Source organism: Parus major, chromosome 7 (genome assembly GCF_001522545.3).
Source record: "Parus major isolate Abel chromosome 7, Parus_major1.1, whole genome shotgun sequence".
NCBI lineage: Eukaryota > Metazoa > Chordata > Aves > Passeriformes > Paridae > Parus > Parus major.
In genome coordinates this window covers 11,638,488-11,654,576 of record NC_031776.1, presented here as the reverse complement: position 1 = coordinate 11,654,576, position 16,089 = coordinate 11,638,488, and the positions used below count along the sequence as shown (strand labels likewise).

Genomic DNA, 16,089 nt, shown 5'->3' with positions numbered 1-16,089 from the left:
GCATAATCAACATTTATTGGACACAATAAAAAGAGCCAGAAACAGATGAAAAGGCAATTAGCACTAGCTAGAACTGTACACATTTTGATTACTTCCTTCTGCAAGTCATTCATGGCATAATATAATACACAGGTCAAAGTGATTTTGGAAAGGATGTTGATAGCAACCTTCCCATTCACATATTAGTCAGATGTGAAGGATTAACACATGAAAATGACCCTTACATGCTGCAGTGGAATGGAAGCAGGGAGCAGAGTCTGCAGCAGGAGCCAGAATGGTCTTTTTCCAGCTCAAGGCTGAGTGGTTGATTTCCCAGCTCTCTGTGGCCACAAGGCCAGGGACTAATGATAACAGAATTGGAGCAAATCAGGAAATTTGCTGGGCAAAAGAAAGAAACCATTCTCTAAATCCTGTACCTCACTGCCACATACAGCAACACTGAGCACGCAATTATGTTATCTTGCTTGGGATATCACCTGGTGATGCAAGAAAGTGCTCCAAAATATTGCACAAGGGCTAGCATAGAGTTGCCAAAAATACTGATGACAAGGTTGTGTAGCCCTCTTACAGGCTTTTTTCCCCCAAACTGATACAATCAAATTGATTTTGTATAAGCAATGAGCTGACACAAAAGGTAGCACAATTGCTGCAAAAACAGGGCTCACGTAGGTCAGCATCTTCCTTCTAGCATGAAAACGCTGAAGTGGCTTGGTTCAGCTTTTTGCTCAAAAAAGTCTGTCCAGGTGCAGAAGAAGTCATGCTGGATACGTATTTCCCTTATGCTGGTGAATTAGCTGTCCCACTATTTGGAACAAAGGAGAAGCTGAGCCCTTCTCCATGTCTCCCACAGACTGGCACTGCCAGACCCCCACCCATTACACCATCACAAGACAGACGGAATTCTACTGGGTGCATTCACAGAAATTCCTGTGCAAGCTTCCACCTGTGCCAGGTGCTGAATGTACCTGCAGTTCAAACTGCTCTTGGGCTGAGAAGACAGGGAACACAAAAAACTGGAGAAAGGAAAAGTAATTCTCCTTGTTTTTGCAGACCCAAAAGGTCTGTGGTTTGTCTCTATGGCCAGAGAGAGCTGTGAAATCAACCCCACAGTCCTAAGCTGGAAAAATACCATTCTGGCTCCTGGTGCAGATGCTGTTCCCTGTTTCTGTTCCACTAAAGCACACGAGACTGACAACCTCTGGCTCTCTGCTGCAGAGAGGCAAGGCTGAGGCTGCACCTCCCTTCAGTCAGGGCCAGACTTACTGTCCTGAAGACACAATCTGTCTTCTGGTAGACAAGCAGTCTGGAGAGAAACAAGGCAGACTTTTTACCTGGGCCAGTGAAGCTGCATCCTGGCAGGACTAAACATCCCTCTTTGGGGGAGGAAGGGATAGAGCAAGGTGAGAAGACAGTGTAATCCTTTCAGCTGAGACTTTGCCAAGGATGTTGCTAATTAGCAGAGAGAGGATGTACTGTGCCTGGTGAGAGACAGACACATTCTGTGTTGTGAGACAGTGCCTTCAACCAGCTCTATCTGTGAGACACTGTGAGCTCCCTGATTGTGTTTGTATTGCAGGAGCCATCCCAGCAACACCAGCTGAGCCCTTGATGCCCACTGTGCTGCCCTCATATGAAACCCTTGATGGGATTTCAGACAGACAAAACATCTTGGCTGTAAATCTTATTTTCACTGTTCTAACACAACCAAACCTATTTTGTATAGACATACAGAGTGGCTGTGGCTTCCAGGTCATGGAAAAAGACTGGTATTGGAGCAGCATCTGTATTTCCTAGGCTTGCTTGGATATCTAGGAGATAGAAGAGTGTTGTACTCATAGCTACCAGAGGAAACAGGGAGGCATTTTCAATCTCTACCAGCAGTGAGATGGTGGTCCAGAACTGTGTGTGTGTATCTCACACACTGCAGCTTGGAAACATTTCCAGCTGAGGCTACTAAATTTGGTCAGTTACTAAATTTGGTCAGTTGGTGTCTGCTCTAACCACAGTGTCTAGCCACGCTGAGCTTAATCTGCAAAAGTCCAGTTTGAATTTATGGGACTGTGCGTGGTTGTGCTTGAGATAAGCACCTATTTCAGCAGCCCTGTATTCAAGGATAGCTGAAACATACATCCACTAGCTAAGAAGAGTCAACAAACAAACCATCAGACCCCACAGCTTTCTTCCATAGATTTTATTTAGATTCCCATACAACATAAAAGGAATGATTCTCGATTTTGTGCCTCTGTGACTTTCCATCGGGGCTAAGATGCCCTGAATGTCTCCTCAATACTTAACCACTTTTATGTAAGGTCAAACCTGCCTTGGGGCTCTTTTAATTCGGTGTATTTCCAAGACGCAGCTAACTCTGTTGGACACATAGGCTCCAGACTAAATCTAGTACAAGAAACTCAGGAAATGAGCTGAGACTGATAACACCAGCAACCCGATCTCTACAGAAGTAGGGATTAAACATATTTAGCAGCACACTAATGCAGCTGCCTAAAATAATCCCAAGGTGTGTTAGGCCAAAATGTTCTTTAAGGATTTCTGTATGCACCAATGAAGGCCTTAGTGTGACTGAGAGCTGGCATAGATATGAGAGATATGAGGGGAGAAAGGTGGAGGCAAGCACTGCTTGCACTGTGCAGATTTTTGGAAGGATGGGCAAGGTTTGGTCTTCAGCCTGAAGAGGTTCCTCACCTTTACCAAGCTGACTGAGGTGCTATCAGGCCTTTCCCTAAATAGATCATAAAAAACCATGCAGGTGATTATTTTATAAACAAAGGTGGAAACAACAGAAGCAGAACAACAGCAGTGGCATCCAAGTCTCTGCTGGGGAAAAAGGGACAGGCCACAGACAAACAGCCCAGCCTCAAGGTGTGTCGGGCCAGGCTGCAAGAAGGGACAGGGCTGTTTAAAGGTCCTTGACACGGGCACGGTGCTGACTCTGAAACCAGCCCCCTGCCCTGGCTGCAAAGTACCTCCTCTAACCGGCTACGAGCTTTAGAGAATGAAATCCAATTTACCTGCCACAAAGAAGAGCTTGGTGAGGCCTCCCTAGAGCCGGTGGGTAAAGGAGGGCTGCCAGTTCCCACCCCCGAGCTGCTCCCCTCCCAGCCAGACCGCAGGGAGGGGGGAAGGGGCAGCTGTGGCAGTAAGTGCAGGAACAATTCACTGGAGAGCCACGGTGCGCTTTGCAGTTTGCCCACTAATTACTATTAAGCCCCGGTTCCTTTTTGTGTTCCAAGGGACGTCTTCAATGTGGCACTGCTTCTTGGGCCTTTCATGCGGCTGGGCTAACCCCTGAATAGCGGGCTCCCCCCCCTCCTCGCTACCTCTCCCTTTTTCTTTCCCCTTTTGCTTTTCTGATAGTATTTTCTGTCCATGTTGTGTAAGGCCCTAAATGAATCTTGACTGCCCCTACAGCCGACTGGAGACGCACAAAAGCGGCCCATTCCAGTGGCCACAGCGCCATTGTGTGCCCTAACAATGCACTAATTGGCGGTGACAATTGTGCGGCTGGGGAGGAGGAGGGGGCCGGCCGGGGGGGTGGGGGTGGAACACGGGACATGGGTCCTTTCCAATGGCTGAGGCGGGTCAAGAAAAAAAAAAAGAAAAGTGTGAGCAGCGAGAAACACACTCTGCTCCGCATCTCTCCAGGCAGCTTGCTCCAAGGGCCCCCCCCCCGGGTTCCTACATGGAAGTGTGATGCGACGAATTTTAACGCGTGGCTATGCAGAGTAAGAGATGTGCAATCTAAAAGGGTCATCTCAATCTCCCAGGCTGTCTCACCATGCCAGAGGCTGAAGAACTCCTGTGATGAGGACACCACTGAGATATTCATGGGAAAAGGTCGCACACACAGCCAAGAAGACGCAGGTGCTGGGGTGCTCTGCTCTGGGTACCCATGGGAAGCTGCTTACCTCTTTCTAAACATATCATGAGCTTAACATACCTGCATTTTGCACCAGGACAGTGGATGCAAGGACCCCACAGCACTGTGCTGGGGTAGGTGCTGGTCCTGTGGAGTAGGAAACTGTGGTGCTGTTGGGAGTAGGGGAATGAATCTGGCCCACATCTCCAGCACCAGCAAAGCTGAGGGCTGGAGGGATGAAAGGGACAACAGGTACCATGGGACTGAAGCTATTTTTTTTACTGTGACACCACTCAGGACTCAGGAGGGACTAATTCAGTCTCACACCGAAATATGGCAGGAATGAACCCACAGACTTTGAAAGCTGTCTCAGTATGAAGCCCTGGAGTTTGAAAGCTGATGTAGCTGACAAGTGAGGGACAGATTTCAGCTCTATTCATTAGCTTTTAAGATAAAGTATGGGACAGGAAATGGCATGGACAATGCTTTTGAGAAAGAAGTATGTAAGTCTCATCCAGTTGCTTTGGCTCAAAATTAATTCAGACAGTTGACAGACATGGGGGTCAGATGCTGAAGTGTTCAATACCTACTCATCTGTTTTCCAAACAGCTCCTATTAGCTCCCTCAGAGAACAGTCAAGACCAGCAGGTGTGGAGCACTCTGGTTCCTAACAGAGAAAGCAAGGCAAGCCAGGCTGGCAGCAATACTCAAGTTCATGAAGAGCTCTGAAATGTCTTCTGGACAAAGACATTTATCTTATTTGAAGCCAATTGACCTTTGAGAAGCATTGTCCAGAGCAGGGCCAGGAAACAGGTAATTCTCCTACCCCTCTCAGGAGAACTATGGGACTGCTGTGGTGGTGGAGACTTCTACTAAATGTTTTGATAAAGAAGAATTACCTCCTGCATCTGGAAAGAAACAACACCTTCCCATACAGTGTCATCTAAACAGGGAACAACCACATAGGAACCATCTATAGTGGAAGAGCCATACTCTTCTAGTAAGCATTATGCATCAGCATGGCTTGGAGAAGCAATCTTGCCATAACCTCATGAAGAGCAGACACAAGCAGGGAAGACAAACTGGAGCTACAAACCCATTGACAGGCAAGCACCGTGCCTGGATCTAAACTCCCTGGTACTCTGACTGATTGGGACTTGCGTTTCAGTTTGGTCCACTACATATAAACACTAAACTCAGCTGAGAAGTCTGGTCCTGCAGCCAAAATGCTGAGGGAAAGCCTACTGTGAGCCCAGTGTGAGTAGAGTTGCTACAGCCTAGAGCTGGAAGTGTGCAGTGTCCAGGGTACACTGTGTAGAAACCACTGGGCTCTTGCCTTTTTCACTTCATGGCCACCCGGAGCACAGTAGTTCTCTTATTGTAATCTCTGATTTTATGGGTCCTTGTCAGCATTTCTGAGACACCAAAGGACATCCCTGCTGCCAGAAGGAACCCTAGTCTCCCCACTTATTGCAAGGTGGACTTACAAGCTATGTTAGCTCCTAAAATCTGGTGGTGGCAACATCCTCCCTGAGACAAAATCATTAGTTACCTGCTCTAAACATAGTAAATGTGCTTCTGCTTGCCCTCCCCTAGCAGGCCTCCCCACAACTCCTGCTGACAGCTATGGAAACATTCCCATGGATTACCACAAATGCAGGAGGAGGGCCTTATATAGTGAGACTTCTTTGCCTCCCCTTTGCCCTAAGCCCTTCACAGAAGTACTTTATTGTTTTATGACAGTGCAGTTAACACTTGACCATAAATTGCTAAGCACAGCTAACAATGTCAATACTGTGTAAATACCTACAGTAGAGACCTGTATTTTATTATGCATTTGCCCTCTTTTACCTGTTATCACCCAGGGTTAACTCTGTGCTAGATGCACTTGTATTTCACAAGGAATCTGCCAATTTTATACACTCCTACAGCTCCTGTCTTTAAATACTGAGAGCTCAGCTCTGGTTCTTTGAGAAACTGCAGCTTTCATTGGAGCCAGCAGATCTTGGATCTGCTTAAAGGATTGGACATGCTGTCTGTTAAATCCGAAAGAAGTCTCCTTCAGAAGTCCAGAGTCCAAGCCAGAACAGGACATTTTGCAATATGTACACAACAAAGTATCCACCAGTGTCACAAGCCATTGCGTGACAATGTCCAATGACAGGATGGTGCTGGCATTTGTCTTCCACCCTAGCCTTGCTTTCGCAGGCATTTGTACCCCTGCTCTCAGAAATCATTGTAGGGGAGGTACAAACTGAGGGAGAGACAGAATCATGGAATAAGCTGAGTTACAAGAGACCCACAAGAACTAGGGAGTTCAACTCCTGGCCCTGCACAGCACCATCCTCAGGAGTCACATCCTCTGACTTGTCTTGCTTTCCAGATGAGCCTTACAACTCAATTTTTAATACCTAAATGAATGCTAATGCCTTGAACTAAATTATAGAAGATTGAAAGTCTTACTATAAACAATAGACTGACTTTTTTAAAGCATGTTTACAGCTTCAGTGTCAAGTTTTATATTTGTCTATGCTTGAAGTGGATGGAATTTACTCCTGCTTGCCTTGAAGTCTTTGTCTGGTTTTAATTGTAACACTTGATTATCTGAGATGCTTTTCACCACCTTCTCATAGTGGTAATACTCGGACTGCTAGATGGGACCACTATTTTGGAGAGCATTTAGTTAAACAAGAACTCTTTTACCAAGACAGCCCAAAGCTATGTGCACACACCCCCATAATATTTTCATTTGCCCTCAGTGTGCTTTCACTGAAAAGGTATGGTAGCACACCGAATGTCCCCCTCAGTCCCTAAGGAGAGAAGGTTGCTAGCTCCATTCTTTCAGAAAACAAGTTGACTTCACATATTAACCCTTATATTATTAATTTTGGTCTGACAGCTAGAAGGGTGGCTTTTTTAAAATTAATTATCCTGACTTTAAAAGAAGAGCTTGGATTGGCATGCTCTTCCCAGGGCTCCACAGACCCCAAGGTCTCTGCTCTGTGTGGATGCTTTTTCAAACCATCTCTTAGAGGGTGAAGTGAGGAGAGGAGGTGGCAGTGAAAGGGGAAGGAGATGTCATAACAGAATTTGCTCACCTTGTAAAGCAAATAAGGAGGAAGAGAAGGTCTTGCACATGGTTTCCTTGTGCAGCTTGTGTGATCCTGGTCAAACATTAACTCATTTCTTGTAGCTGATTTCATCACAGGGATGAAGTCCGAAGATTCCTGCAGGAGAGAGGATTGACATTCCTGATGGACTTCTGGTCTTTCTGTGGAGGGGCAGGAAGATAGTGGAGGAGGGGATATATCCCCTCTCTTTGAAAGCTGCCAGAGCATAGGGCTGGATGTGGAATGCTCTGAGGAGTCTCAGGCAGGGGGTTTGGGCCCAAGAGCTCTACCACAGCTCTGTGCTGCGATCTTTAGTCATCAAATCCAGATTCAAGGAGCTGCAGAAGCTCCTTAGCTGGTGCACTAGAAGAATAAACCAAGAACAAGAATTTAGCCTGCTCCTACATCCATAGGTGTGAGAACCCTTGTAACATGGGCAAAATCCTGCCCTTCCAGCCCCTCAGTGGTACCCTCAGTCCACCCAGGAGATGCCTCCCTTACTCAGAATTCAAGGCCCTGACCTTGGACCCTTCTGGCAGAGGTCAATGTGGCAACCACACAGTAAGCAGCTGTCTCCTGCAAGCCTCCCAGGAGCTCTGTATCCAAGGGTGCCACAAAACCACAGTAAGCTCCCCTGGGAGCTTGTGGCAGGGGTCAGCATCATTAAAAATCTAGGAATTTGTGGCTTTCCAAAAACACAAGATTTAACTGGGAATCCAAACCCCCACAGCCTAATGCAAACATCAACAGTACTTCCAGAGGCCCTCCTGGCTGAAATCTGGGAACAGTAAGTATCATATTTTCTTATTTCAGAAGACTTTAACCAGAAGAGAAGCATTTTTAAGAAAAACATCACTCTTTCAAAGCTTGCCCTACCCATGGTACATTACTCACCAAAAGACAAATTAAAAAGGACGAGTAACAATTTTTTAGTGTTTATTGAGAGTTGCCTTTATACAGGAGGGACTGGTGCTCTGATGCAGTCACAAGTGAACCCAAATAAACCCTGCTCAAGTGTCAACAAGCAATTCAACTCGATGGATTTAAATTATAACTTCATTACACATCAATAATAAATTAAGACTATTGCCCAGTAGTAGCAGACAATTAAAAAAAAAATCCTTGTCAAATGTAAAAAAACCAAACCAACAAGGGAAACACAAGAACAATGAAACACATGTAACAATGTTGCAAATAAGTTAACAGAGTTGCACACACACATAACAGTATTCCAAAAACTCAGGGTGCACTGCCAGCAATGCTAAAATTCACTGTAAGTGGTGCAGGTGAGCTGGTGCTCTGGCAGGAAAGAAATCCCAGGCTTCCAGGGACCACATCAGCCACTGGGTTTTGTGGCTCATACCTGGCTTTCCCTGGCTTTTAACTGCCTTGACTGAACTAAGGTTGATTTGGAAGCTGCCCCTATCACTTAATACCTATGAAACACACATTTTGCTTGTGAATTTACTTTTGATTACCTCAAGTATAGCAGAGACTCATATAAGGTAAATTGGTATCACAGGTATTAATTACAAATCAGCCTGAAAGCACAGCTTAGTTTAAGCAAAATCAACTTGGTAGACAAGTGCACAGGCAAATCTGAAAAGATCCTTTTTCCACCAAAACAATGTTGTGTATTCAAGGATTTATAATGGTTTAACATGTGGATTAGATAGGAATAAATAAATAAATAAATAGAGCCACCAATGCTTGTGCACAAAGACAAAGTCTAATACACTTCAGTCCTAGACAGCTGATAGCTCTCCAGACCTAGATATCTCTGATACTGACCACAAGTGGCATCTCTGCAATTTGGATTAATGGCCACCCTAAGAAATTTGGGTGAAATTGGCATTTTAAGATATGACTCAAGCCATCACGGCCACACCAGTGTTTTCAAGTAAAGAAGGACTTTGCACATTATTATCCAGGCTGTCTCCTCACTGTACTGCTAAAATGCAGTAACAGCACTGCCACTGACAAATGGGATTCCTGCTACTGGTGTCAAATGTGGACTTATAAAATCACAGTTAGTAAAGACAAGTGCCCCAGGCTGACACATGCCACATACTTACGTAAATAATCCTAAAATTTCAAGGGGTCAACCCTCTCTCTAAGGTAAGGCTCACTAAACCCACGCTGGGTCAGCCTTCATGGAGCCAGGTTGCATTATAATTGAGCCTGGACCCAGCTGTGAAAGCGAGCAGGGAGCTCTGTATGGGAGTTCCTGGCCATGTTGTGTGGACTGACCAAGGGTTCCAGGAGGAGCAAAACTGCACGTGACCTGACCCAGTTTGAATTCTCTGTAGTTGACATTATTATTATATAAGCACGGCTTCTGAAGGTCTTACACAACTGCATCTCAGGCTAAGCAGCCCAGCTAGTCTCAAAAATACACATAGTAAGAACCAATACCATCTCCACACCATCCTCTCTCATAATGGCCTCACAAAGCATAGGCAGTAAACAAATGTTATGGTTACCATTTCTAGCAAGATGGAAGCTGTCATGAGCAAGGGTTTTAAGCTCCAATGCCAAACACATTGCATCATGGCAGAGCATTTCTAAAAAAATTATTCACTTCTCAAAGTTTAAGGCACCAAAATGAGCAAAAGTGAGGAGTTCCCACACAGCTTGGTGTCTTCAGAGCTGGTATATAAGCCTGTAGAGCTCACTTCACGAGGGCAGAACAAGCAAACTGATTTACTCAGCTGCTCCTGCAAAAAAGCAGGCACAACCACATGAGAGTTTCAGTTTAAGTCTACAAGTTAATAAAACAGCAGATGCAATCAGGAAATCCAAAACAGGAAGAGAGACACTAATATACAGTACTGTAAGGCACTCCTACTGGGAAGGGAAAATTGGAAGGCAAATTACAAAGGAGAGAATGATTGGACTCAACTGGTTCAAAAGCAACACAATGAGCTATGAAGGTCCAAGCCTGGATATAGGCTCAGTACTGTGAGTAAGGACATGGGCAGAGACAGAAGAGAGAGAGGGGAGACTGGCTGGCAACTGAGCAGCAGAAAAATAAATTAGAAGATTATGATGATTATTCAATTGATTTCTTTTATACATATCAACAGTCAGCTGCAATCCAGGCAGTGACCTTTGGGGAGCCTAGGAAACTCGGTGGCTTCTGTTGCTATAGGGAAAAAGCAAAATTCAACTGGGCAGCTTCCCCATTTCATTGTAAACAGATATCCTCTGCTCCTTTTAAAAATCTTTCAAGACATTATCATCAATCTATTATAATATACACACTATCCTAATAATAAGAGAAGCCTTGACAAGAAGAGCTCTAGAGATACCAGGATGATTTACTCCTAAAAGGGCCATCAGAGCCTGTGCAGCACTGTGAAAAACTTAATTTCCTCTCAAAAAAGTATATTCCCTCATACCTGCTAATTCCTATTGATCCCAGCAGAGAGCTCATATTGGTATGTGCCAGCCAGGATATTTTGTCACACCACAAATCCATCATTTTCTATCACGTAAGACAGACAAAAAACAAGAAATGCAATAGGAGGATTCCTGCACAAGAAATATAAATTTCTCTTTTTATAGATTGATAATACAAAAAGAGCTGCAGTTTGCATCCCCTAGGTAGGCCCATCTTGCCTTGATGGAAAGGTAGATGGTTAGGGTAAAGAGGAAAAGAGACTTGAATAAGCATCTTGGATAGTGTCTTAGATTAAAATAATACCAGACTATCCTATAAGTACCTGTAGAGAGTGAGGCTATGGTCCACTGCAGTTAAGCATCCTATTTTTACACTGATAACAAGCTCTGTACAAAGCAAAAGCAGTAACTGGATTACAGATCAATTCCTTCTCAGTCAGCTATGAAAGCATCTTCTCTTTGAAGAAGACAAAAAGCATATTTTATTCTTGATTCACAATGAAATGGCATTGTTCAAATTTATTTCATGCGTGGGCAGGACAAGACTGAAGTACTAACAAGTAATTTCACCTGGGATGTGGGGAGGGTGCGGGCAGAGCTGTGCAATCTGCAAAGCCCCCAGGAACTTTACCAGCTGATGCTCATCCAGAAGTCTGCAGAGCAGAGCCATGTGCAGGCTGTGGGCTGCAGAATGGCCAGAGAGAAGCAGTGGGGACCAGCACCGAGCGCTGTTAGTCCAGCAGAGACAGCCATGCAAGGTTACAGCGCTGTCTGAAACCCAAACCACCTGCAGAACCCCAGGCTGAGGCTCCTGCAAGAAAGTCGACTGAGGGCAGGATTAAGCCTTTCATTATGCTTACAAAAATTGGTGACAGAATGCTTTATCTTACCCATTTATAAGGAATAAGTATTTTTTGGATAGGAGCTAGGCATCCCTGAGAGGACATCATCTTCCACATTACAGCCTGCTCCTAGAGCTACTGTGAAGCTGTATCACTTTTCCAAAGAAGAAATGAATGTCTATTCATTTTAGGAACTAGCTGGTTTACAACACCACTGGATTTTAAAGCAAATAACATGATCTGTATTGTACAGTATCCTTTTACATAAAGCTCTGGGAACTGACAGAATATCATAACATGCTCTTGCTCTATGTCATTGGTAATGCCAGTGGTTTCAGACCCATGACTAATTTCAGCAGTTTTGCCAACATCATACTCTTTTATCCTTTAAACCTCTGTCAGCAAAGAAACTGTTCTGTAATATCTGTAGAAACCCAGAGCAAGTCCACTGCTGTCTCTGCTGCTACTCCAGAATTCAACTCCAATATCTAACCACCTACATAACTGGTACCTCGGAGACAGGACATCTGTCAAAGTAACTAACATTTTGCAATGGCTGAACCTTGATTCCTTGACTCCATATGGTTTTTGACAGTACACTCAAGCAGCCTTTTCTAAACTGAGCCAGACATGAACCTAAGTGAGGTATCCTAAGTACCAGAGCATGATGATAAGAAAAACACCACCATTTTTTCTTTAATGACCTAACATTATGTCTACAGATAATTCAAAATAGTACCTGCCAGATGCTGACAGTTCAGAGCTACTGGCTTTGCCACAGGAGTAATTGTAGTGACACAAGCTGAAAAACATGGGAGCGCTCTGTTTATTCAGCCAGTACCAGTGCAGTTCCTGTTTGCCTGACTAATTTCACAATACTTCCCCAGTGTTTGCATTTGTGAACACACAGGGAATTCTTTGCATGGGAATGGATTTGCAAGGAACATTATACCTTTAAGGGCGATAGCCAAAAGCAATTCATTCCACATGAGGAACAGTGAGCTGAGACAGAGACACCATTGTGTATGGGAAGTATTAATTTTAGTGACAAAGGTGCATGATTCACCAGGTTTATTAAGTATGGGAATCCCTACAGCACTTTGCCAAGAACATGGAAAATCCCTCACTTCCTTCTACAGAATCCCAATGGAAGAAGGATTTTTGGAAAAGAAAGGCACTGGTTGTCTAATGTCTACAGATATAAACATGCTTCTATATATATTGTAGTTGCACTCAAATTTGAGAAAAGCTACTTTTTCTTTGACTGGAGGCTGGAAAAGGTAACCACTTATATTCCAGTACAATGCAGCTCATTGTAGCATTTTACCTTTTAATGTAAGCATGATGTACCCTGCTCTTTTACTTAAAATACTTCAGCAATTAGTGAGATGCTTCAACAATCAAAACTGCTTTCTGCCTTGAATACAACAGTCCGTAGATTATATAGGAAGCAAAAATCAGTATTCTGTATTTTCACAAACCTGTATGAGAAGAGAGGAAAAATACACATGCAATTTGCATTATTCTCCTGAAACCATATTTGCTTTCTGTATACAGATGTGTGTGTGTGTGTGTGTGTATATATACGAATGCTTTCATAGGTATGTAATACACATTTCACTGCAGGGTGTGGAAAAGAGCCAGGAATGTGAAATGGGGGGAAGACAATCTAACTGCTCATTGGAGGTGAATGAATTAAACATACTGCTAGTAATGACACACACCTCCCCAGTTAAATCCATCATGTACTTCCCTTTACAAAATAATTCACTGTGTTTAATACTTCCCTGTGTTCCAGGTGCATGGAGCAGAATCACACCTTGAGGAACTTCACTGCCCACCACTGAAGTCATTACAGAACCATAAATGCCTTGGAGCTCAAAAAGAATGCAGGACACAAGTTGTATATATAAACAGCAAACTAGTGTTTCACAATTTCGGAGGTATTTGCTAATGAAAATGGGCAAGACCACTTTCCTGACTACCAGTTTAACAGGTTCAGATTAGAAAAACATTTGAAGTAAACTTCATGAAATAAAAAGAAAACCATTATGAACACTTAAAATGCCCTAAAGTTTCAAACTGGAAGGAGAACCAACATTATGTTACTACAGACAAGGACATAGCCTCCCATAAATAAAGAGTAACCAGCACAAATCTCAAAGGACTTCAGTGACAGAGCTTAACTGATATTCCCAGCCTGAACCAGAAGAGTAGCAAGTCCCATGCTTATCTCAATATGGAGTACTTCACTGGGGTGGTTATAAATATATAAACATAACTGAAGGAATTATTCTGTGTCTTACCAATCCCAAATAAGGTTTAATGGGAGATCCTTTTCTTTCCTTGGCAAGGAAATCCTTTTAAAATGTAAATGCACTGATCCTTTGAGATAGTTCTCTGAAAACATGAGGAAATGGAACCACATGTTCATATCAGGAGGAGACAGTGGATTTAAAATAATTCCTGCTCTATTGTGTTCTGTGAAATACCTCACCAGAACCCCTGCCAAGGCTATTAATAAATAAATAATACACATAAATAAGTAGATGATTCATCAATTCTAAATGAACAACACAAAAAATAATGCAGTCATGGCAGCAAATATTTTCTGCCTTGAGATAAAGTCTTCTCCAGAGGTGGGAAAGAAATTTGGGTACTTAATTAGCTAGACCTAAAGTATTTCTCATAAACCACATTTTGTATGAGAGCTAATGTCTGGACTCCAATGCACTTTAGCCATTGGCATTTCAAAGCCAACAAGGCTTTATGGCCACTTTGGCAGCTCTTATGCACAGATGAAGAAGGTCAGATAATATTTTTCAAAAAAATTTCTGCCTGTCTAAGCCAAGAATTTGCTTGAGCTGGCAGCTGGGAGAGGGATTCTCTTCAGGCTGGGCACTGCTTTAAGGAACTCATGTGTTCTGATATGACAATTCAAACATGTTGCAAGACTCTTCGAAGTTCTCGTCCATATTCAGTTGCCTCCAGAAGGATTTCTGCTTCTTCTGCAATTCTTTACGCACACACCTGGGGCATGGTACAGCCTTCACTTTGCACTCAGAGTGGAAGACAGCACCACAGCTTTCACACCTGCAAACACAAATTAGCGTCAAAATTGAATCATAAAATAGGACCAGAGCATGCAACAGGCTTCACGTGGGCTGTGGGCAGTATGTGTTCCTTGACACCATTCTGGGAGCTCAAAGAGCATTATGCTTCATTAGAGTAGCGTTGGAAAAGAAACTGGTATGGCCACAACTCCGCTGGTGTAAAGCTACTCAGGAGCATTAAAATAAATTCACTTGCATTCATTTTGCAGTTGCTGCATATCTGTCCCAGCACTTCTGCTTCAGAGACAAGTTTTTAGAAGGATTAATGCATATCTTTTCAGTAACTAGTATTCAGGTATATCGCTGAAAAGACATCAACTTTGTTTTATGAAAGACAAGTCTTGCTTTGTTTGTAAATGAGGAGTGACGATATTATTTTCCAATAAGGTATATTTCAGCATATGCAGAAACAGATTCTGTGAATTTCAACAGCCATGTTATGACATATTTCTCATTGAAGCACCACTGGTCAGATGTTCTGGAAAGAGTAAAGAACAGTCCACTTCAACAGCAGGAGAAGTCATCATTTCAAAAGTAAAATGAAATAGAGGTGATATTGTCTGCCCTGTGTCCTGTGGAAGACTAGACTAGATGAACACAATTGATCTATGTTGATCAATTGATCAACACATTGCTCTGAGCTGATTCTGGCATTCAAAGCTGTGTTGTTCTCTTCTCATATGCAACATTAAGACTTCAAACAAATCAACTGCTCAAACAAGATGACTGGTTTACTTTTGGGGCATTGTGAGGCAATGAACTTAATGTCACAGCAGATCAAGCCCCAGCTGCAGACAGATGCTGAGCAATGAAACATTTGGTGATCATGAGTGGGCTACAACTGAACAGTTGGGCATTCTCAGCCTTTCAGTGCAACCAACTATCTGTAGTGATAAGTTGTCACTACAGCTTTGTAAAGGAAAAAGTAAAAGGAGGACTGTCGGGGGTAAAAAGTCTTAGATTTCAGTTGGATAATCAAATAAAAGCAACAAAACATGAAACACAAACAATGGGTGTTGGTCACCCTTGGTGATTCTGTAGGACATTTTGAAATGCCTTGCACTTTTTTTTCCTTTCTTGCAGCTGTTGTAGTCAAATGACTATAAAAGAATTAAAGTGCGCATTGTTATAACTTTAGTGGGTTTTTTTTATGGTTTGCTTTGAACCTCTTTTTCATAGAAAAAGGGTTCTTGTCTTCACGACTGTGAAGGAAATTGAAAACATGAAGAAAGTAACCCCTAAAAAGTGAGAAGCCATAAGGCATGTGGTCTGACAATACTGAGAGAAGTCCATAAGCTAACACAACCTGTTAGCTATATTGGCTGCATCTCACCTGTAACTTTTAAAAAAACTGTTCCTGCGCCTGAAATTTGCACTATGAAGTTGAAGGCTGCACTTGAAGTTTCATGCATGGGTCCAAACATGGCCTAAATTTGAATAATTGCAGAGCTTTGAGAAGGTTGTGTAGAGATTTAAGGAGGCACATTTCTAACTAGCATAAACTGATAAAACTCAAATATGAGTAAGAAAAGGCAGATGAACAAGACTAAGTATAAAGCAGTATGTATCTACTGGCTTCTATGCTCTCTTGCAGTAAAACTTGACTGTTGGATTGCTCAGGCCAGCTACAGTCTAAATCTGGCTTTGAATCAAGAAACTGGCTCATGCAGAGATATTTACAATTTCTATGCTCACAGAGTGTGTTATTGCCCTTATCCACTGAAGCACATGCACACATGCTTAGGACT

General features: G+C 43.1%; 1 protein-coding gene across 6 annotated transcripts in view; it reads right to left on the bottom strand.

Moving 5' to 3' along the window:
- The window catches only part of PLEKHM3 (pleckstrin homology domain containing M3), a 108,345-nt gene that overhangs the window by 21,588 nt on the left and 70,668 nt on the right, over positions 1–16,089 (bottom strand). For 2 of the 6 annotated variants that reach the window (XR_004498282.1, XR_004498283.1), the window contains exons 8-9: positions 12,556–14,321; positions 6,973–7,101 (exon numbers count right to left, since the gene is read on the bottom strand). Coding sequence is in view for 2 of the 6 variants with exons in the window: in XM_015634426.2 (XP_015489912.1) it covers positions 14,144–14,321 (178 nt within the window). In the remaining 4 variants the exon portion in view is untranslated. Of the gene's footprint in view, positions 1–6,972; positions 7,102–7,897; positions 14,322–16,089 lie in introns of those variants that run through there. The other 4 variants (XR_004498284.1, XM_033516114.1, XR_004498285.1 and 1 more) reach the window with 4 other exon arrangements.